The sequence below is a fragment of the Hemiscyllium ocellatum genome, chromosome 34 (assembly GCF_020745735.1).
Source record: "Hemiscyllium ocellatum isolate sHemOce1 chromosome 34, sHemOce1.pat.X.cur, whole genome shotgun sequence".
Taxonomy (NCBI): Eukaryota; Metazoa; Chordata; class Chondrichthyes; order Orectolobiformes; family Hemiscylliidae; genus Hemiscyllium; species Hemiscyllium ocellatum.
This window is the reverse complement of record NC_083434.1, coordinates 42,449,741-42,473,959: the sequence shown is the minus strand read 5'-3', so window position 1 is coordinate 42,473,959 and position 24,219 is coordinate 42,449,741. Positions and strand designations below refer to the sequence as shown.

Below are 24,219 nucleotides of genomic sequence, written 5' to 3'. Positions count from 1 at the left end.
TCTAAGTTAATACTTGAAGAGTTGAGATGGGAGTTAGATTTCTCTGGAATTGAGTATCTAAAATAAGATTGTGTTAGGAACATGTTGAAACTTTGTTTTGCTGTTTGTGTTCAGATCTATCTATCTTAGAGATATAGATTTTGTTTTTGCCGTTTTTTTTATAATGTATGTGTGTTCTGTTGTTAAAGAATATTTGCAGTTTCATGTGAATATGTTTCTGTGACTAATCCACCATATTAACTGAATGCAGCATTTAAACATATGCCCCATCAAGCCAGCTTTCATTGTGGGAACTGATGGCCAGTGTTACCATCAGCTGGGAGCATAACACTCCAGAGACATACACTTCAAGCTTTGACATTTGGACACTGATGAACAAGATACACTGTACATGAGTCTAACATTTACAGGTGGTTATATCAGCAGAGGTGTACTTAACATGTGTCTGACCATGTCACTTTTGATAATTTAAAATAACACTGTTAGCAATCCGCCTGACTAAATCAACACTGCCTCTGTTTAAAATAATATCTCAACATTGAAATTTGCATGCCTTTGCTTTCAAATTCTTACATGGCTTCGTACATCCATAACCTCCTCCAGTCTTGCAAACACTCACCAATTTTGATGCTTCTTCTATTTTGGCCTTTGGTTCATTCCTGATCAGAATAATTGGCAGCGTGTTTAGCCATGCCATCATTTCCCTGGACCCTAAGCCTTACCATTCCCTCCCTGAATCCTTCTCCTTCAAGACCTTCCTCAAAACCTATCTCTTTAACCAAATCCCTGCTTGAAGTCAAATTATATGAAAGGTGCTCTATAAATACAAGTTATATATTCTGTGGAATATAGTATTTAAAAACTGTGGTGTAAATGGTATGTAGCTCTAAACCATATGACCACTCAGGTTTTGCTCCATGTTTTGTTTATATACAGCTGAATTATACATGTTCGGCTATTATAGATAGCTGTTTAGAACTAATCTTTATGTTGCTCTAACATGCAGCTTATACAAACTGTCGGAGCTGTGGATAAGGACTCACCACCAAGTGGATCCAGATTCTTCTTCAGTTTGACCCCAGAATCTGCCAACAATCCTAATTTTACAGTTCTGGATAATGAAGGTAGGGATTTAACCCAGGACCAAGTATGTGGGCGACACAGTGAAGTGTTATAGAGGCAGAAGGTGCTAGAAATACTTCAGAGAAAGTGAGGATTGCACATACTGGAGATCAGAGTCAAGAGTGTGGTGCTGGAAAAGCACAGCAGGTCAGGCAGCATCCGAGGAGCAGGAAAATCAATTTCGAGCATAAGCTCTTCATCAGGAATGTGGGGAATGTCCAAGAGGGCTGAGAGATAAATGGCAGGGGCTGGGGTGACGGTAGCTGGAAATGCGATAGGTAGATGAAGGTGGAGGAGTGATTGTTAAAGGCCAGAGTGGAGGGTGGAGCAGATAGGTGGGAAGGAAGATGGACAGGTATGACAGTTCAAGAGGGCGGTGCCAAGTTGGAGGGTTGGATCTGGGATAAATTGGGACAGAGGGGAAATGAGGAATCTGGTGAAATCAACATTGATGCTGGTAGTTGGAGGGTCCAACGGTGGAGGATGAAGCATTCTTCCTCTGGGAATTGGGTGGTTAGAATTTGGCAGTGGAAGAGGCCCAGGACTTGCATGTCCTTGGCGGAGTGGGAGGGGGAGTTGAAGTGGTCAGCCACGGGGTGGTGGAGTTGAATGGTATGTTTGTCCCAGAGATGTTCTCTGAAACCTTCTACAAGTTGGTGTCCTGTCTCCCTAATGTAGAGGAGACCACATTGAAAACAATGGATATAGTAGATGAGGTGTTTGGATGTGCAGGAAAATCTCTGCTGGATGTGGAAGGATCCTCTGGAGCTTTGGACAGAGGTGAGGGGGGAGGTGTGGGTATGGGTTTTATGCCTCTTGCGGTGACAAGGGAAGATGCTGGGAGTGAAGGGTGGGTTGGTGGGGGGAGCGTGAACCTAACAAGGCAGTCACAGAGGGAATAATCTCTACAGAATGCAGATGGGGTAGGGAGGGAAATATATCTCTCGTGGTGGGGTCTGATTGTAGGTGGCGGAAATGTCGGAGGATGATGCGTTGTATGCAAAGGTTGGTGGGGTGGAAGGTGAGGACCAGGGGTTCTATCCTTGTTGCAATTAGAAGGGTGGTCTTCAAGGATGGAGGTCAGGAAGTGGAGGAGATGCACAGGAGTACTGCTGGAAATACTTAGCAGACCAGGCTCCAACAATTAACGTACACCTGCTTGGATAACTCAGGGTTTGTTGATGTGATTTGTCATTTTTATATGTGAGCCAATGTAGCAAACAATTCAGAGAATCAGGTTGCTATTGAGACAGATATCTAGAAGTTTATTTAAAACCCTAATTATGTAATCAGAACATAGCCTAACTACTGTCCTTATGGATGTTACTATTTATGTACACAAAACTGACTTACTGAAGATACTACACTGACCTCATTATATAGAGAGCATGACTGAAGCTGAGGGGAGTCTGTTCAGACTGAAGTATCACATATTATGATGGCATGTAACTGCTCTTGAAGGTACAGGTCTGTTTGGTTTAAATTTGTGCCAGCACTCATTTCTCATATTCCAGTTTGCCTGCCTCCAGTATTTAGCCTTTGTTGAGATAAGTGTTGATTTTCCTTCCAGATTAAGTTTTGCCTTATAGTTGGTCAGTAAAATGAATGCAATTGGGTGTCAGCACAAATTAAAATAAAGAACTGCAGTACTGGAAATCTGAAACAAAAACAGAAATTGCTGGAGAAACTCAGCAGGGTCTGGCAGCATCTGTGTTTCAAGTCCAGCGACCCTTCCTCAGAACATCAATGGCAGCAGAATATTTGAATATTTTTAAGATCAAAAATCACACAACACCAGGTTATAGTCCAACAGGTTTATTTGAAATCACTAGATTTCAGAGCACTGTCCCTTCATGAGGAGCAGCACTCTGAAAGCTTTTAAATAAACCTGTTGGACTTTAACCTGCTGCTGCGTGGTTTTGGACCAGTTCCACATCGTGGCTACCATCAATATTTTTAAGACTTTTGATAAGCAGCACTGTGAAAGGTGATCAGGGTAGGCGGAAATATGAAGCAATCAGCTCAGCCACGATATGAATAAGTAGTAGAGGGGCTGAACAGTCCACTCCTGCTCCTTATCCATTGTAAGCTCATGTGTTACAACTCAGAAATGTGATTGTAGGGATTCCAACTGGTGTCATTAATTATGGCATTAAAACTTTAAATCCAATAAATTCTGGAACTACTGTTACCTCCATTTTAATCTAGGAACAGCATTACAGTTACAAAACACAGGAATATACATTTTAGTTTTACTCAGTTTACTAGTGACTTGTACATAAAATATCTTTTTTTTGGCTATAGATAATGTCAGGGAGCTTAAGTTAGAACATAGTGTCATAAAGACAGTAAGTCAATCGATCATGTGGCTCAGAGGAAGATATGTTTATACCTCAGAGTGAAATATTGCACTTTTTATTATCTTGAATATGTATTACATGAAACATGATACATGTGGAAATAAGGCAGTTTATTCTTAGCCTTGGCATAATTAATTTTAGCCATTTAAGAATCTTCCAATTGTGCCTTTCATTAATTCCCTCGACCCAGTCTAATGTCAGCTTTTGCATAAAAAGGAACACCTGGCCCAGTGTGAACTTTCACCACAGCACCTCCCAGTTCAGCCTTTTGAAAATATAAATTTGACTCAGATGGCAGATTCAAATGGCAAGCTGCAAGTGGTGTGCCAGAAAGAGGGACTTCGGGAAATATACTGGCAATATCCAAGCGTGTTTCAGCAATGTTTGACAGCAGAATGAAATGGGAGAAAGTGAGGACTGCAGATGCTGGAGATCAGAGCTGAAAATGTGTTGCTGGAAAAGCACAGCAGGTCAGGCAGCATCCAAGGAGTAGGAGAGTCGATGTTTCAGTCATGAGCCCTTCTTCAGGAATGAGGAAAGTGTGTCTAGCAGGCTAAGATAAAAGGTAGGGATTGCAGGTCCTTGGACTCCTCCATCGCCAGACCATAGCAAATGACGGCTGGAGGAAGAACGCCTCATCTTCCGCCTAGGAACCCTCCAACCACAAGGGATGAACCTAGATTTCTCCAGTTTCCTCATTTCCCCTCCCCCCACCTTGTCTCAGTCAAATCCCTCGAACTCAGCACCACCTTCCTAACCTGCAATCTTCTTCTTGACCTCTCCGTCCTCACCCCCACTCCGGCCTATCACCCTCACCTTGACCTCCTTCCACCTATTACATTTCCAATGCCCCTCCCCCAAGTCCCTCCTCCCTACCTTTTATCTTAGCCTGCTGGACACACTTTCCTCATTCCTGAAGAAGGGCTCATGCCTGAAATGTCGACTCTCCTACTCCTTGGATGCTGCCTGACCTGCTGCGCTTTTCCAGCAACACATTTTCAGCAGAATGAAATGGCCTGTATCCATCCTGCCTGCTAGAATTGTAGAATGATACAGTACAGAAGAGGCTCTTCACCCATCCAGTCTGTCCTGCCAAAAAATATACGCTTACTCAGTCCCATTACCTTGCATGTAAGACACATCAAGTGCTTATTCAACTACTTTTTGAAGGTTTCTCACCTTAACCACTCACCCAGCTTCCAGAATTTCATGAGAAGCATCCATTATAAATGTGACACTTCACCCAAGATTGCAGCAATTACACAATCTTGGGGTATAACACATCATGTCTTATTTGGTGCTTTATTATGGATCATCCCCAGGCAAGATTCCTCAGTGCACCAACAGCTATAGTCAGGCTACCCCCCCCCCAGTCATTCAGCTCCTGGGTGGGAGGAATGAACTGATACCTCTCCTTTATTCTCCCTCCATCCCACTAACCACCCCCCCCGCCTCGATTGGGTGCACGAAGGTTAATTTAAGCAATCATCCCTTCACTTTGCGATGTCTTTCTCCTAGACCAATTGAATTCATGTTTTTAAAAGGAATCCGTTTAACTCAGCCTTCTTGAGTTAACTAAAGTTTATCAGTTACCAAATGAAAGAAGAAATAATAACGCAATGTATAAACATACAGATTAAGAACAAAGAGTGAATCCAAAAAATGGATAGAAGTTAAAAAAAAACAGCCTCTGAGCAGTTCTTGAAGAGTAGATTAGAATATTGTGACTGTGAATTGTGGACTCGTTATGTCGTTGTTGGTAGGTGAGCAGTTGGATTTTTTTATCTGTGGCTGTCTGGCAGAACTCAGGGTGAGGAACTCCTTTTCCTCTTTCACTTGAAGTACAGAGATGTTTAATATCTCCTTTCAAACTGTGACTGTCACAGTGCACTAATCCACACCCTAATAATTCAGGACAATAATACACACAATCTAGGGGTTGTAGGTAATTTTAAACCTTTTTTGTGTGTCACCAGAAGGGAAAAGCACATACGTATTTGCAGAAGATGGCTTCCTGCTGAGAAATGGATGTGGAGTCAGCCTCCTGCTATCTCTTCCTCTCAGTCACTAAATTTACATCCACAGCACCTTTTTCCTGTACAGCCCTCTTTTAAAAGAAAAACTTATGGTGGAACGTAACATTCCACTGAGATTACACAGAAACACCATCATGTGCAGGTTCCCCTCCAAGCCCCTCACCATCCTGACTTGGAAATATATCATTGTTCCTTCAGTATCACTGGGTCAAAATCCTGGAACTCCCTCATTTACTGCTTTGAGGGTCTATCTACAGCACATAGACTGTACAGTTCGCCTTCTTAAAGGGCAACTAGGGATGATCAATTAATACTGGGCCAGTCATCAGTGAATTTAAAAATTTCAATAGGAATAAACATGTCCACAGGTACTTTAGGGTTCTGATCTGTTGTATTGACAACTTGCACTTTCCTCACACAAATACACTCATTAAGTTTAGGAGGCTGTATCACCTTATTTTCAGAGCGACCTTGGAGAAATTTCTCACCCAGATTGTGCCATTAAGAGTGAAACAATTCTACGAAGACATTAGGACCTAGCAAGTCAACATTATGCAGGAAATTGGACTCCAAATTAGTCATCGAAAGTGAACATCATTCTTAGTAAAAATTCTTGACAAGTAATATTGGCAAAAAAATGCAATCACTAATTTAGGATGCAAACTAACAAGGTTGAGTTGGTCAATGAAGCCTGATGCATAACATTTCACTAGGTGGTGCACAGCAGGAGACACAACTCTAACCCATGTTGGTCGATCTATCGTTTTATGTAGATCCCTGGACTTCTGTGATCTTCCTCTTAGTACCTTAAACTCGATCTCTTGACTCACAATATATCTTTTTTGAAATTTTAGCTAAGTCAACATGACACACAAATTCCTTTGCAGCTTTAAGCCTTCAACTCTAGTCGATTCTATTTTTCAACCAACAGCTTTCCAAAGTGCACTATACACAGCTGCCTGCTGATAAATGTTTCATCCTCTTCCTCTCTCTCTCTATCTCTCTCTCTCAGATGCAGACTATTTTCTTTCCTCATTCCTGAAGAAGGGCTCATGCCTGAAACATCGACTCTCCTGCTCCTTGGATGCTGCCTGCCCAGCTGCGCTTTTCCAGCAACACATTTTCAGCTATTTTCTGACAAAGACTAATCATCTCATTTAAGACAGTTACTTTAGCCTTATCATTGGATTTTAGTCCACACTCCTGTACTGGATTCCTATGACAGTCTTCAACCTGTGACACATACGTTGGTCATCATTGCGTTCTTAAGACACCACTCAAATACCCATTGACTGACAATGTGCTACACAAATCCTTACTACCCAGCAACACTCTTGCTCTCTCTGTCTGTCTGAATAAATGATCCTCAGCACGATTCCTATGACAGATGCTAAGTGCTCAGTGATGTGTCTCTATTTTTATATCCTTTTTACAGGTAGCCTCTGCAACATCTTATCCAGATACACACATCTGCATCAACACAATCTAACAATTTCTAACAAGTAATAGCAAGTCTTAGCCAATGGGAAGCGTGCTCATGGCTTCCCCACAACTATTTAATTGTCCCTTTTACAATTTTGACAAGAGGCCTTGGGTAACTTCAAGGAATTTCAAACAGTCTTGTAGTCTCAGTTTTTTTTTTACTGCTATCCCTAGATAGCAATGGAACACAAATATGAAACTTTCCCACTTAGAACCTCATAAGTTTCTCCCCATTAGCTATATAGTTAAAGCACTACCAATCTTTGCACCGTCTAAAATAACATCCTAATAAAAATACATTATGACTTTCTAGTATGAAGTTTATCTACAGTACAATTTTAAACTTAAGCCTTCTGACTTACACAAATCTGTCAGAGCAGTGAAGTCTCACAATAAGTTTTCCTGTTCTCACCGCACTGCAATGCCAAGACAGTAATACTCCTTGTTCCATTTTTTTCACTTAGTCCCACCAATCACTCTTATTTTTGACAGAGGATATAGAGAACCACCATAAAATTTCTATGGCTGATCCTCCTAAGTCCAGACTACAGAGATTCCACTCTCCAGCAGACCCACTAAGGCCATCTCACTTTCTTTGAAAATATACCCATCCACGCCATCCAACTTTATACACCATTTCTCTCCACAGAAACATACCATCGCACTGAACAAAAACAACCAATCATCTCACCTTTAGGAATATATAAGTACTTCACTTGTAGGAATACCTAGCCATCTCATCGACAGGAATACCCGACCATCTCACCCGTACAAAACCCGACCATCTCACTCATAGGAATGCCTGAACATCTCACCAATACCTAAACATCACATCTATAGAATCACCTTGGAATCTTACCTACAGGAACACCTCACTATCTCCATACAGGAACACCTCACTATCTCTCTACAGGAATGCCTGACCATCTCACCTATAGGTGCACCCAACCACTTCACATGTATAAACACCCTGACCATTTTACGAAAAATCTCACCTATAGAGGCACCCAACCATCGAACATACAGGAACACCCTACTATCTTATCTGTGGAAAACCTGACCATCTCGCCAATAGGACCATCTCATCTAAAGGAATAACTAACCATCTCACTTATGGGAAAATCCGAATCATTTGATCTTTGAGAAATGCCACAAGCACAAACATCTCATTCTATAGGAACATGCAGTCATGGACCATTGCACCTTTCCCAGGATGTAGGACCACTATGATCTGAGAGAGTGTGACCATTTCCCTGATTGTATATCCTTGAATCTTCAACCTCGGATGACTGAGCCTTTCCAGCTTTTTTGGAAAGGAAAGTCATCACATGTTGCTAAAGTTACAATGTATGATGGTCATATAACGCTCAATTCTATTCATTTAAACAGGAGCCCAACCTGTTGAAACAAAGAATCCTAAAATCTTTTTGGCTGTGTACATTGTAAAGCAACAATATTCAATTTGTTTTTAGATTTGAACTTTGTCAATATTCTTTAATAATGCACAATATTTCCAATCTAAATAACATGACTGACTGCAAACTAATGCAACAATGATTAGTAATCTTTATTAGTCACATAAAATGCAATTTGCACGGAAGTAGAAAACTAGGTTTAAATGATAAAGTTACCAGATAAAATGAATGCATGAAGCACAGCAGATAGGAAAATGACAGATTTTTAAGGCTTGATCCAAATGTAACAATCAAACAAGACATGTGAAACTTCCACTTGTGAAAGGAGTGAAGGGGGCCTGTACAAAGTAAGTGCTTTAACTCTTTCATGTGGAATGTTCCTTTCAGATAACACAGCAGGAATTCTAACCAGGAGAGGTGGATTTCGTCGTCAAGACATGAGTACCTACCTTTTGCCTGTCCTGATTGCTGACAAGGAGTATCCCATACAAAGCAGCACGAATACCTTACTGATCAGAGTGTGTGCCTGTGACAGTGACGGGACTATGCAATCCTGTAATACAGAAGCAATAATCCTCCCTCCCGGTCTCAGCACTGGGGCTCTCATAGCCATTCTGCTCTGTATCATTATTCTGCTCGGTAAGTGTGTTTTTTGTAAAAGTTTAATTAATATCTCTCTTGTTATTGCATTTCATTTCAAACAAATGCAATTATTTTAAAGAATAGCTTCAGGAATAAAATGAAGAACTGACACAAAAGAAAGAAACAAAGTGCCGGAGAAGCTCGGTATGTCAGGCAGCATTTCCAGAGAGAAAACCAAAAAAAAAGCAGGCTGACAAAGTGTTACTAAACGCAAAGTGCTAGCTCAGTTTCTCTCTCCACAGGCGCTGCTAGACTTGCTGAGCTTCTCCAGCACTTTTTGATTTTGTTTGCTCCAGCAATGAGGAACTTGAGTGATGAGGATGGATTGAAGGTATATCCCCTTGTGGGAGAGAGTAGAACAATGGACACATTTTAAAAGTAAAGGCCTTTGAGATGGAGATAAGGAGGAATTTCTTTGTACCAGAGGGGTTTGAGTCTTTGGAGCAGTGAGCATCACAAAATATTTTTAAGGCTGAAGGATAAACTCTTGACTACCGTGTCCCTGGAGAGACGAAGGTTGAGAGAAAATTTTACTGAGGTTTTCAAAATCATGAGAGAGCTGGACTGAGTAGATGGGCAGAAACTGCACCCCCTCCTAAAAGAAGAAAAGAATGAGAGGGCCATAATTTTTAAAGTGATGTGCAAATGAAGCAAGGATGATGGGAGATAATAATTTATCAAGCAGGCAGTAGTTAGGGTCTGGAATGTACTGCCTGGAAATGTGGCAGAGGCAGGTTTATTGGAGGTATTCGGGAGGGCGGTTATTTGGGTAAAAATGGTGAGCATTGATATGGGAAAAAAAACAGCAGATTAGTACAAGGGATAGAACCAATGCAGGTACAATGGGCTGAAGGGCCTCCTACCGCAATACTGTAACAATTCTGTGATTCTGTGATTTTTGGCAGAAACACTGAATGACAGGGTCGATACTGTAAGATATATCCCCTTGTGGGAGAGAGTAGAACAAGGGACACATTTTAAAATTAAAGGCTCTTCCTTTGAGATGGAAATAAGGAGGAATTACTTTGTACCAGAGGGATTTGAGTCTTTGGAGCAGTGATCAGTGGATCATTGAGCATTTTTAAGGCTGAAGGATAAACTCTTGACTATCAACACTCAGAGGTCAAAGCAGTAATGCAGAGTTGGCCCCACAGATCAGATCAGCTGTATTGTTAGTGAATAGTGGAGCAAGTACAGGGGGCCCAATGGCCTAAAACTGTTTCAAATTTTCTTAGCTATGCTTTAACTATAAGAGAATGGTCTTCATAGTGAGAGGATTAGAGTACAGGAGCAACTGTACGCAGCATTGGTGGGAAACACGCGGAGTATTGTGTGTAATGTTGATCTCCCAATCTGAAGAAGGATGATCTAGTTATGAAGGGAGTGCAGCAAAGATTAATTCCTGGGATCGTAGAACTGACGTGTGAACAGAGAATGAATCAGTTAAGATAATGCTCACTGGAGTTTGGAAGAGCAAGGATCTCATAGAAATCTATAAAATTCAAACTGGACTAGTCAGGATAAACACAGCAAAGATGTTCTTGATAGCTGAGGAGTCCAGAGTTCATAGTATAAAATGCAACATAGGCCATTTTGATTGAGATGAGGGAAGGTTTCTTCACCCAGAGAGTGGTGAGCCTAATGGAATTCTCTGCCAAAACATTGAACGTTTTCAAGAAGGAATCAGGCTAAAGGGTTCACAGGGTATGGAGGGGAAGGAGCAGGAGACTGAGCTGGATGTTCAACAGTGCTCAGAGAGAATGGTGGAGCAGGCTCAAATGGCCTACTCCTGTTCCTATTTACTATATTTCAAACATATCCTGTGCATTCTAAGATATTTCTCCAACTCACTCAGCTGCCAATATGTTAACCCTTGCCCAGTCTATAATTTCCTTCACAGATTGACACCGCTCGCCCTCACACCTCATCTTAAAAAGGATCAATAGTCTTTTTTGATTCCTAGATCCCTTATGTGATCTGAGCCCATTGCCTTTGTTTTAATTTGATGCTCATCATGTGTCAATGTGCTCTCTGTGTGGGAGGACATTGAGGTGGGAGGTGGTGAAAACTTGTTGGAGTGATCAGAGCCTTAAATCTCTAGATGAAGGATTCTGTGACTCCCCAGTAAACATGATGTGAGACAGTGTCTTAGCTGCCAGTGCTGGCCTGATTTGCAGCAGCTTATACTTGGATGCACCTGCTTTGAGCATGAAAGTTTGTTCCCATTGTAAGAGAGTGTGTTCCCATGGTGAAAGTGTGTTCCATTGTGAGAGAGTGTGTGTGTTCCATTGTGAGAGAGTGTGTTGCCATTGTGTGAGAGAGTGTGTTTATTGTGAGAGAGAAAGTGTGTTCCCATGGTGAGACTGTGTTCAATTGTGAGAGAGAGAGAGAGAGTGTTCCCATTGCTGCTCATTCCAAATGACCTTCCAGTTTTGTCACAATTAGCTGTAACAGACTGCTGTCACTGTCAAGATCCCAAAGATGGCAGTCACCAGCGAATATTATTCCTGCTGTTCTGAAATTGTTTCCTCTCTGCTTTCTGCCGACAGTTGTGAAGGTCACACTCACTCGGTAGTGCTTTGACATTGATTACGACCAGAGTAATGTTGGGGCTACACTGGTGTACAATCCCATTCACACATCAGTCTGCATTTGCTGACCTAGTGCAGGTTCATGGCTCCTTGAAAGTGGAGTTGCAGGTAGATAGGATAGTGAAGAAGGTGTTTGGTATGCTTTCCTTTGTTGGTCAGAGTATTGAGTACAGGAGTTGGGAGGTCATGTTGCAGCTGTACAAGACATTAGTTAGGCCACTGTTGGAATATTGCATGCAATTCTGGTCTCCTTCCTATTGGAAAGATGTTGTGAAACTTGAAAGGGTTCAGAAAAGATTTACAAGGATGTTGCCAGGGTTGGAGGATTTGAGCTATAGGGAGAGGCTGAACAGGCTGGGGCTGTTTTCCCTGGAGCGTCGGAGGCTGAGGGGGGACCTCATAGAGGTTTACAAAATTATGAGGGGCATGGATAGGATAAATAGACAAAGTCTTTTCCCTGGGGTGGGGAATCCAGAACTAGAGGGCATAGGTTTAGGGTGAGAGGGGAAAGATATAAAAGAGACCTAAGGGGAAACTTTTTCATGCAGAGGGTGTTACGTGTAAGGAATGAGCTGCCAGAGGAAGTGGTGGAGGCTGGTACAATTGCAACATTTAAAGGGCATTTGATGTGTATTTGAATAGGAAGTGTTTGGAGGGATATGGGCCGGGTGCTGGCAGGTGGGACTAGATTGGGTTGGGATATCTGGTCGGCATGGACGGGTTGGACTGAAGGGTCTGCTTCCACGCTGTACATCACTATGACTCTATACCAACACCTGATCCAGCAAGACCCCGATGTAAAAATTCTGATTTTTGTTTGAGCAGCCGCCTGCAGCCATCCAGAATCTTTGATATCCTCTTTCCCATTTTAATTGCTCCACCATTAGCGGTCCTGCCTCCGAGGTGCTTCTAAGTCTGGAAGCCTCACCTTAACCTCTCTGTCTCTACCTCCCTGTCATTCTTAAAGTAGTGCCCTAAGGCCTTTCTCTTTAACCACACATTTGGACACTGACCTAATACCTCCACATGTGACCTGGAGTCAGATTTATAATAATTTTGATAATATTTGATAATAATTTTGCTTGACTTGCTGTCAAGCACCTGGGAGTTTGCTATTATTTTAAAGGCACTATAGAAGTGCATATTGCCATTCATACATAGTTTACAGCAGCTACAATGTGAACTCATAGGGTGTTGCAAAAGCCTTTGCCCTCACATCAAAGTTTACTTGAAGAGTAGCCTGTAGCATAATAAACCCCGTCTATGTGGCAGGCAATGAAACGTAGACTTGCATCAAGATGTGTCCTTCCTATTCCGTTGTCCTCCACTTCATTTATTCCCCTTCCCATGCTTCATTTCAGGTGCTTGTGCTTGGGGCCGGATTATGGGACAATGTGGTGTGATATACCTGGCAGGTGATCTGGTAGGTCTCATCCTGAAACAGATGAATCAGGTGACTAAACAGAGCCATGCCGGAACCACACACCCTGCCGAATGTGGGGCAGGCGAAGTTTGAGGTGATGATGGGACAGGAGGTGTTTGAGATGAGGGTAAGGCAGGAGGTGTTTGAGATGAGGGTAAGGCAGGAGGTGTTTGGGGGGAATGGGGCAGGAGGTGTTTGAGGGGGAATGAAGCAGGAGGTGTTTGAGATGAAGGTGGGGCAGGAGGTGTTTGAGGGAGTTTGGGGCAGAAGGTGTTTGAGGTGTAGGTAGGGCAGTAAGTATTTGAGGTGAGGGTAGGGCAGGAGGTGTTTGAGGTGAGGGTAGGGCAGGAGGTGTTTGAGCTGAGGGTAGGGCAGGAGATGTTTGAGATTAGGATGAGGCAGGGGGTGTTTGAGGTGTGAGTAGGGCAGGAGGTGTTTGAGGTGAAGGTAGGGCAGAGTTACTACTAAAGTTGCATGTGATATGTGCCACTTTTTTGATTACATTTTATTAAATACCCCCAAACATTCAAATTCTTCTTTTCTTTTGGTTAGAATCATCTTCAAGAGATCACAAGGTAGAGGGAGCAGATTGCACCTACACTGCATGTTTATAAACCCACAATGTTTATTCTACTGTTCAAAACAAAGGAAGTGAAAATCAGACTGCCTCTATATTAAACAGTGATTTGTCTGTAACAGATTTCCAGCCAGGTAGTAACCCTCTCCTTACTACCCTCATAAACCTGCTTCCAATCTTGCCTTGTTGTTGTCAAAAACACCCCTTCTGACATCATCCATACCTGCCCGTTCCTTTACTGGTGATTCTCATGTGGACCACAATGATTGATGGCTGTGTCTCCTCTTCCTTGGACTTTTCCAAACTTTATTCCATGTCTTCCTTCTCACTATTCCAACTCCTCATTACTAAGAATTTCTTATCCTTGCCTTCCCATCTTTCGTTCACTCACTTCTATTGAAGTGCCATAGCCATTTAACAGAAGCTGCTGCCATGGTCCTCATCCTTCCCACAAGACAGGTGGCACGGTGGCTCAGTGGTTAGTAATGCTGCCTCACAGCACCAGGGACCCAGGTTTGATTCCAGCCTTGGGTAACTGTGTGGAGTTTGCATATACTCCCCGTGTTTGTGTGGGCTTCCCCCAGGTGCTCCAGTTTCCTCCCACAGTCCAAAGGTGTGCAGGTTAGGTGAATTGGCCATATTAAATTACCCATAGTGTTCAGGGAAGTATAGGTTAGATGCATTTGGACTGGGGTAAATAGAGTCATAGAGAGGTACAACACGGAACCAGACCCTTCGGTCTGACCCGTCCATGCTGACCAGATATCCCAACCCAAACTAGACCTGCCAGCACCCGGCCCATATCCCTCCAAACCCTTCCTATTCATATACCCATCCAAATGCCTTTTAAATGTTGCAATTGTACCAGCCTCCACCACTTCCCCAGGCAACTCATTCCATACATGTACCACCCTCTGCATTTGTAGAGTAATAGGGAAATGGGTCTGGATGGGATACTCTTTGGAGATTCAGTGTGGTTTTGTTGGGCTGAAGGGCCTGTTTCCACACTGTAGGGATTCTGTGATGATTCTATGAAGACGATGATGCCCCAAACTTGAGAGGCTGATTGGCTCAGTACCCCACTCCTGCTTTAACCTGTCAATCCTTATGATTAAGCTGAGGCAGTACCTAGTAATGTGGAGACTCAGGTTACTACCCTGGAGGGACAGAAGTTCAAATCCCACATGGGCAGCTGGTGGAGCTTGAATTGAATAATCTCAGTAATGCTGATTGTGAACCTATCCCTGATTGTTGTCGGGACAATTCAGCTCAAACAGAACTTGAACTATGCTGTTGGTCTTATTTTGAACCATACTGAATTAATCAGCACCTCTCATTTCTGTTTATATTCAATTAGACTTTTCTCTTCACCGCCTGCTCCAAATTCCTCCTGTTGATAACAGCCTCTCTCAGGATTCTACTTTTCACCTTTTGTTCCTGCCTGCCCCAGCCACCAGCCCAAAATGATGTGTTTTCTTGTCAAGCTGTTATATTCTCATCACTACCACACTCTTATATTCCTAATAAATCAATTTCCAAACCCAGATCTAGCTACTCAGCCTGACTGCATTGTGGAGTCCCAACTGCATCATGGATCAGTGAATGCAAGAACTTCCAAATTCGCCGTATCGACAGTGGGCTGAAATATGGTAGATGGAGGTCAACCTGGATAAATGCAAGGTTTTACATTCTGGTATAAAAAAATAAGGGTAGGGCTTATTCAATTAATGGTAGGGCCTCGTGTAGTGTTGTAGAACAGAGAGGTACACAATTCTTTAAAATGTGTCACAGGTAGACAGGGTGGTTAAAAAGGCATTTGGCATGATTGCCTTCATGGCTCAGTGCTTTGAGTATAGGAGTTGGGAAATCATGTTGAGGTTGTACAGGACATTGGTGAGGTGTCTTCTGGAATACTGTGTCCAGTTCTCATCGCCCAGATATAGGAAGGATATTATAAGCAGGAGAGGGTTCAGAAGAGATTGACCAGGTTGTTGCTTGGTATGGAAGGTTATAAGGAAAGGCTGGATTGGCTGGGACTTTTGTCACTGGAGCATAGGAGTTTGAGAAGTGACCTGATAGAAGTTTATAAAATATTAAGAGATATAGTTGGAATTGATGGTAGTTGTCTTTTCGCTAAGATGGGGAGTTTCAAGACTGGGGGTACATTTTTAAGGTGAGATTTAAAAACAACTTGAGGGATATATCTTTTCCACAGAGGATTGTTTGCATGTGGAATGAACTTCCTGAGGAAGTGATGGATGTGGTCCTGTTACAATGTTTAAAAGACATTTGGATGCATTAATGAACAGGAAAGATTTGGAGGGATAGGGGCCAGGAGCAGGCAGGTGGGACTAGTGTGGTTCGGGATTATATTCAGCATGGACTGGTTGGACCAAAGGATCTGATTCTGTTTCTCTGACTGATTCACACTCAGCAAGGGATGGCCTACATCCTCATTGGTCCCAAGCCTGCTCTCCTGAGGGGCGGGAGGAATCTGGTTGAGTTCATGAATAAAGATTTCTGAACTGGACCCTGTTAAACAATCCATTCAGATACAGAACCGGAAGTACCAACAAACAGAGATGTAAATACCAGATGGGACAGAGCACCAACACCTTATCAAAGATGCACTGATGATGCATGTATTAGTATGCATTAATGTCCTCATTGTGATGTTATCTCATCTCTTGAATATGCATTTCCCATTCTCGCACTCGGCAGACAGAAACTAAATGGTGACAATTCCTGACATGAAAGTGAGGGTGACCTCGAACTCACCAGTTGCTCCTCCAGACCTCTATCTTGGTCAACAAGTGCCAACATCTCAGGACAAACTCCCTGAACTACAAATGCACAAATTCCTCTCTCCCATCCACCATGACCCCCCGGTGTCTCTCCGCCATGCTGGTGCTCAATCATTCTGTCTGACCATGTCTGGGGTGATTGACAGGAGTTGTGCAGGGTCAGCACTTGAACGGGTGATCGTCTGACCTTTAAAGATGGCACCAGTGCTAGGAATCCTGGGATGTCCCAGAAGTGGCCAGTCTGTTCACCAATGGCAAGTTGGACAACAGGATGAGCAGGGTACCCTTGCAGCATGGTGCATAGATAATGAGGCATGCTTGGGAACGTAATGTGAGAAAACTTACAAGAGGGCTTTTATGGTTCAGTGGTAATGTCCCTACTTCTGACCCAAGAGTCCAAGGTTTTAGTCCCACCCACGTCGCTGATCTGGTTACTTAGATAATATCTGAAGAAGCTCACTCGGGGCCGTAACGTTGGATTCCTCACTCTGCTCTATTACCCAATGGACTTTGCATTGTATGATCTGCATGTCCTGCACGCAAAACAAGACTTTTCAATGTACCTAGGCACATGTGACAATAATAAATCAAATCAAATCAAAGAATGAAACCCTCCACAAAACTGGCGAGAATTGACACAGCCAATTTTGGCTCAGTGCTTTCAGTTTGCCTGTGTAATGAATGGTTCACTCACTACCAGGCTCACAGGGCCACTGGATACATTCCCTGTGACACCTCGGGACTCTTTTATCGGAATTAGTCTTTGTTCAACATCTGTCCGGTGTTTCACAATGGGACTGATCACAGCCGTTGCTTGTTATCGGCATGATCGCTCGCAAAATTGGAGGCACTTTTTCAAAGGTCTTCGGCAAAGACAGAAGCTGCCAGATGAGATTATAGATATCTGAGGGTTTAAAATTCCAGCTGTTAAAAACAAAACATAATTAAAGCAGGTGAAATGGGGCACTTCAAACTGAGTTGTACATGGTGCAGGCTCATTGAAGTTGTTGATATGCAAATCCAGAGATAATTACATTTGGATTCTGTTCCCCAAGGTGAGATGCAATAATTTCATGACGTGAACGAGCTAAAATAAAACCTCTCTATTTGGATGTTGAATATAAATTGAATTGAAAAGATAGGATTTCTGATCTGACATGGTGCATAGTGCTGTAGCCAGAGTAAGTATAATGGGTACCAGCATTGGGCTTAAATACATTGCTGAATAACACCTGATCTCACACATACTGAGAAATTAGATCCTGTGCACAATCCCCCATTGCATTTACAGTCATAGAGTCATAGAGATATACAGCACAGAAAGAGACCCGTCAATCCAACCTGTCCATGCCGACCAGATATCCTATATAAATTGAGACCCATTTGCAAGCATTTGACCCATATCCCTCTAAACCCTTCCTATTCATATACCCATCCAGATGTCTTTTAAATGTTGTAATTATACCAGCCTCCACCACTTCCTCTGGCAGCTCATTCCATACATGCACCACCCTCTGCGTGAAAAAAATGCCCCTTAAGTCTCATATTTTATATCTCTCCCCTCTCACCCTAAATCTATGCCCTATAGTTTTGGACTCCCTTACCTTGGGGAAAAGACCCCTGTCCATTCACCCTATCTATGCCCCTCATGATTTTATAAACCTCTATAAGGTCACCCTCTCAGCCTCTGATGCTCCAAGGAAAATAGTCCCAGCCTATTCAGCCTCTCCCTATCGCTGAAGCCCTCCAGCCCTGACAGTCTCAAGAATTCTTCCTTTACAGAGCAATGAACAGATACCAGATTGAGTGGAGTAATTCATTACTCCTTAGAGAAAGAATTTGCTAAATCACTTGCTTAGCTTGAGAAGAATAAAAAATCACACTTTGAACATTAGCGTAAGTGGAATAGGAGTAGAACATTCGGCCCATCAAGCCTATTCCACCATTCAATATGATCATAGCCGACTTAGGATTTCACCTCTATTTTTCCATTTGCTTCCAAAATCTCTCAACTTCCAGAGAGGCCCAAAGTCTGTCTATCCCAACCTTTAATGTATTTCATCAATGAAGCATCCACAACCTTCTGGAGGAGAGAATTCGAAAGATTCACAAACCTTCATCTCAATTCTAAATAATTGGCCCCTTATCCTGAGATTGTGCCCTGTGTTCTAGATGTCCCAGCCAGTGGAAACCTTCCTCTCAGTGTTGACTCTGTCAAGCCCTTTCAGAAGCTGTGGAGCTCCAATGGGAAGGCAGGTCAAGCTGAAGGAACATAAGGGCTAAACTAATGATGGAGAAACAGAGACAGGAAAGGAATAAGAGTCACAGTCTGAAAAAGGAAGAGAGAAAAATAATTAAAGAAAAACTAATGTAGAACATCTCAAAGGAGGGAATGTGAAATAAATTGACTTCTGAATGATATGTGGATATTAAGTTTGTAAGTAGTGCAGAACATCAGAGCATAATCATGCAATTTTCACGTTTAAAAGTTGGATTGAACAGCAAGAATGTACCTTTTACTTGGCGGGGGCTATTTTAAATTTAAATGATGGTATGGAAGACTCCTTTAAACTGACCATTCATTAGGTACCCTCTCCCCCTTCCCCTTTAGCTGACATCAGTTCAGTCTTATCCATTTTACAACCACAGTTTAAATGAGTGCTGATGGAGATGGCTAAATGCTGAACAATGCATTGCATTTGAGCTTGCTTTTGGTTTGCTATTTTGGGAGCTGACAACTTGCTCATCTCTTCTAAGTCCTTGTCCCGCTAACTCATTGGGATATACTGCCTCATCCTCCCATTTCCCCTCCCCTCCACCGTTGTGTACTATGTGACATTCCCCATTCATCCCGCCTCCATTGTGTACTACGTGACATTCCCCTGCCCGCCCCCCCCCCCCCCCAAATCCTCATTTTGAACTATGTGACATTCCCCATGGCACACAAACAGAATCTAACATCCCCCTGCCCAACTCAGTTTTGTACAGCGACAGAACTGAACTCCCAGGGTATTGCTACTGGTTTGTACATCCAGCTATTTGGAGTCAGAAGTAGGAGCTGGAGAGTTGTGGGGCACCTGCTACACCTCCCCACACCCCATTTGACAGAGATGAAAGGCTTGCCAGGGTTTTGGGGGGGTTCAAGTGTCCTGGTCCTCACCAGCACTGTCCTTACATCTCCAATTCCAGTCAAAACAAAATGAACCTTAAACTCATGCAGCACCATGTTGTTCTGAAATGATCTCTCCTACATCTGTGGTGGGTGAACACAACTCTGGAACAGGATGTAGTGAGTACGTTGTACCACAGGGAGGCGATGGTATAATCACTAGACAGTTAATCTCGTGATTGATGTGATATTCTGGGGACCTGGATTGAAATTTCACCAGAGTAGCTGGTGAAAGTTCAATTAATTAAAACTCTGAAATTGAGATGCAATTGCTAGTGATGAAACCATTGCTGGTTGTGAAGAAAGCCCATGTAGTTCACTATCCTCTGTTAGGGAAAGAAACTGCCAACCTTACCTGGTCTGGTTTACATGTGACTCCAGACCCACAGCAATGTGGTTGGGTCTTAAATGCCCTCTGAGCAACATTCCAAAAGGCATTTTAAAAAAGTCACTAATGCAGCTCAAACTGGGATAAAGAAAGCAGGTTATCATAAGGGCATCAGATCGTATGCATGTTGTACAATTCATTCAGTAATCTGCCTTATATTTCTACTCCAAGGTTTTGCAGTAACATTTGCAAAATATTGCTTTACATTATACAAACACCTTAGCTCCTGCCCAAACACTCAACTTTACTGCATTAGACCAACAACTCCCAGATTTTAAATTACATTGAAGTGTTGCAGCATACCCATCTCAACATTGCAATCGCAAAGTTAAAGGAGCTTTCTTTTCCTGTTCATGTAATGTGGGCTTTTCTAATTGTCCTTGAACTGAAAGGCTTGTTGGGCCATTTCAGAGGGCAGTTATGAATCAACCACACTTCTGCACATTTGGAGGCTTACCTAGGCCAGACTAGGTAAGGAGGGCAAAATTCCCTTGGTAAACCCAATGGCTTTTAAACTAACAATGATAGTTTAATAGTTGCTGATTAGTTTAGTTAGTTGAGTTGAAATTGCACCAACTGTTGGCTACAAACTCTCCTTAACAAAACATTAGTTTGGATCATGAGATTAATAGTGCTGTGAACATTGCCAATGCACCACTTTCTTTTCTGGAGTATAGCCACCTCAGCTCAGAGCGTATTCTTTAAATGATTTAGGTATAATTTTAAATCTGTAGGCTTCACTATTATTGAGTTTGTTTGCTTTTTCTCTGATTTATTTTCTGACTTTGCATTCCCCATGAGGAGTAACAAGGGCATATGGAAACTTCTGGCAAATGCCAGTATTCATTCTGAGTGGGAGATGCTCCCCAGTGAAAGCACAATATTAAAACAAATATATTCAGATCTTGTGTGCTTTCTCAAGTCAGTGATTTCCCAGATATTAATACAATACCTTACCATGTCTCTGAAATGTGTGAAAATGTCTGATAAACAATGAATTGAAGTTTAGTGAGTGTTGTTGCATAGGTAAGAGAGGGAGATATATCGTCTTTAACAAGATTGGAAATTGGTGTGTTCAACAGTAACCTGTGAGTGACCCAGAATATCCCGCTGATCGTTGACAATGGAATTTCAGTCAGACTTTCTAACAGCTCCAATAGAATGTCCCAAACACTCACCTGTAGTTTCTGTTGGGAAGTCTAACTATCGTGATACACACACTGTCACAATTGAATTTTCAGACTGGATGGGCCAGAGAATTGTTCTTTATCAGTCACTGTTCATAAGACTATAGCCCATTTTTGTTTAGTGATGGAGCCATTTGAGGGATAATATAAAGTTTTTTTTAATCAGGAAGAGGATCAAGCGTTCTGGAGATAAGGCAGGAAAGTGGAGTTGAGGATTATCAGATCAGCTATGATCTTATTGAATGGCACAGCAGACTCGATGGGCTGAATGGCCTACTTCTATTGCTACATTTTATGGGCTTAGAGATTGCCACGACAGGGAATTAGGAGATGTCTAAAATCAGCCTGTGGCATTTTTAACAGTTAACCCATTTCCTATGAAGAGGTAATCAGCATATCTGCATTCCCCAGTTCCATATCTCATCCACAAAGAGCAGCAACTTCAATCACAAACTATTCCCTGTACTGCCCAGTGAACAGCTATAGTTGCATCATCAAATCTTGGAAAGGGAATGGATATGAATCTAAACATGTTCCCTTTAGTCACAGAGCAGCAGTAATACGAACTAATGACTCTCTTGTCATTGCAATCATTTGACAATGGCTGCCTGTCACTAGGATTGAGGTGTAAATTTTCTGATTATTTTCTGCCTGTGAATTGTCCAAACTGAATTGTGTTTTGTATCAGCAACTCCAAACCCTGTAATGTAGCAAATTCATTTGGCCATGAGTTTAATTGGGAAGAGATTGCAAAAGAAAAGCTCCAGCCTTGAATTGGATTCAAAAGGATCTTGATTCAACATGAGGGGCATGGATAGGATAAATGGGCAAGGTCTTTTCCCTAGGGTGGGGGAGTCCAGAACTAGAGGGCATAGGTTTAAGGTGCAGGGAAAAGATTTAAAAGGGACCTAAGGCCAACTTTCTCACGTAGAGGGTGGTGTGTGTATGGAATGAGCTGCAAGTGGAAGTAGTGGAGGCTGTTACAATTACAACATTTAAAAGACATCTGGATGGGTATATGAATAGGAAAGCTTCAGAGGGATATGGGCCTAAATGCTGGCAAATGGGACTAGATTATTTTAGGATATCTAGTCAGCAGGGACGCGTTGGACCGAAGAGTTTGTTTCTGTGCTGTATATCTCTATGACTCTATAACTTTATTTGTTTTCATTTGATCATGGGATGTGGGCATCAGTGATGGAGCTCAATGTTTTTGCTATGCTGATCTCCAATCATCCCTTCAGATGTGGTGGCAAGCTGCAGTAGCCACACCCACAATGCCATTAGAGACACGGTGAAGGAATAATAATACATTTCCAACTCAGGATGGTGAGTGGATTGGAGGGGAACTTGCTGAGCATGGTGTTCCTATGCCTTGTCCTTCTAGATGGAAGTGATTCTGGGTTTATCATAGAATACCTACAGTGTGGGAACAGGCCATTAGGCCCAACAAGTCCATACTGACCCTCCGAAGAGTAACCCACCCAGACCCATTCCCCTACACTTACCCCTGATTAATGCATCTAACATATCCATCCCTAAACACTATGGGCAATTGAGCATGGTCAATCCACCTAACCTGCACATCTTTGGATTGTGGAGAAAACTGGAGCATCCAGAGGAAATCCACAGGGAGAATGTGCAAACTCCACACAGACAGTTGCCCGAGAGTGGAATCGAACCCAGATCTCTGGCACTGTGAGGCAGCAGTGCTAACCACTGAGCCACCGTGCCGTCCTCAAGAAGGTGTTGATGGAGGAATTAAGTCAATAAAATAGGTTTTTATTCTGGTAAAGGGTCGCTGAACTTGAAACGTTAATCCTGTTTTTCTCTCTCCAGAGATGCTGAGTTTCTGCTTTCATTTTAGATCCCCAGTATCACAGTTCTTTGTTTTATTTCAATAAAACAAAAGAGTCAGGTCACTTGTAAAGAACAGTAAGAGGACAATTTGTCCTTTTGTGTAAACAAAAGAGGAGGATTTATTTAAGCAATGCTCTGTCCTCTCTTTTTTTAGTTTTGGGGTATAACGATGGTTTAAACAATATTCTTGTCCTTTCTCAGTTATTGTAGTGCTGTTTGCTGCCATGAGGAAACAGAGAAAGAAGGAGCCTCTCATTATTTCCAAAGAGGATATCCGGGACAACATTGTCAGCTACAACGATGAGGGAGGTGGTGAGGAGGATACTCAGGCCTTTGACATCAGCACACTGAGAAATCCGGAGGTCATCGAAGACACCCAGTTACGCAGAGACATTAAACCCGAAAACTTCCTTCTCCCGCGACCAGCTCCAACTATACCAGATAACACCGACGTAAGAGATTTCATTAACCAGAGGTTAAAGGAGAACGACACAGACCCCGGAGCACCTCCTTATGATTCACTGGCGACATATGCCTATGAGGGGAATGGGTCCATTGCTGAGTCTCTCAGTTCCTTAGAGTCAGTTACCACAGAGACAGACCAGGATTATGATTACTTGAGTGACTGGGGACCTCGGTTCAAAAAACTGTCAGACATGTACGGAGGAGAGGACAGTGACAGAGACTCTTAGCAAGGGAACAAACAAATCATCCCTTTAAATTCAGCTATCAAAAAAAGTGTTGCTGTGTAAACACAAAGGGGCCATTTTTCAAAACCTATCCCACTAAGCAAACATTTATTGTGAACTGTTGGACTTTATTCCATATAATTCATGGTCTCAGAATGGTACCAGTGTGATATGTGTGTCATTTACCCTGCATTTATTGAGTGCCCACAAGAGCCCGACTCAGTGTCTATGGGAATTTAAACCGTAATTATATACCTACACTAACCACTGGTGCACTAGTGGAGACACAGGTTATGTTGCTCATTCTGTTTCTCATATAGAAATATTTCACAGGTAATACTGTCTGCACAGAGGAATAGAAAATGTGTTAAAATAGGGATGTGCATAGAGCAAGTTCTTGAAAATGGCCTGAGGCAAAAGTTTGATGGTTTTATGGAAGACCTAAGTTGGATCCAAACATTAGACCACGGATGC

General features: G+C 42.5%; 1 protein-coding gene across 1 annotated transcript in view; it reads left to right on the top strand.

Annotated features, from left to right (window-relative positions):
• LOC132832169 (cadherin-6-like) overlaps window positions 1-23,748 on the top strand; it is a 179,702-nt gene extending 155,954 nt beyond the window's left edge. Inside the window, exons 9-11 of the mRNA XM_060849919.1 lie at window positions 1,007-1,124; window positions 8,803-9,054; window positions 23,258-23,748. Coding sequence (XP_060705902.1) covers window positions 1,007-1,124; window positions 8,803-9,054; window positions 23,258-23,748 — 861 coding nt within the window. The remainder of the gene's footprint in view (window positions 1-1,006; window positions 1,125-8,802; window positions 9,055-23,257) is intronic.
• The last annotated feature ends 471 nt before the right edge of the window (window positions 23,749-24,219 follow it).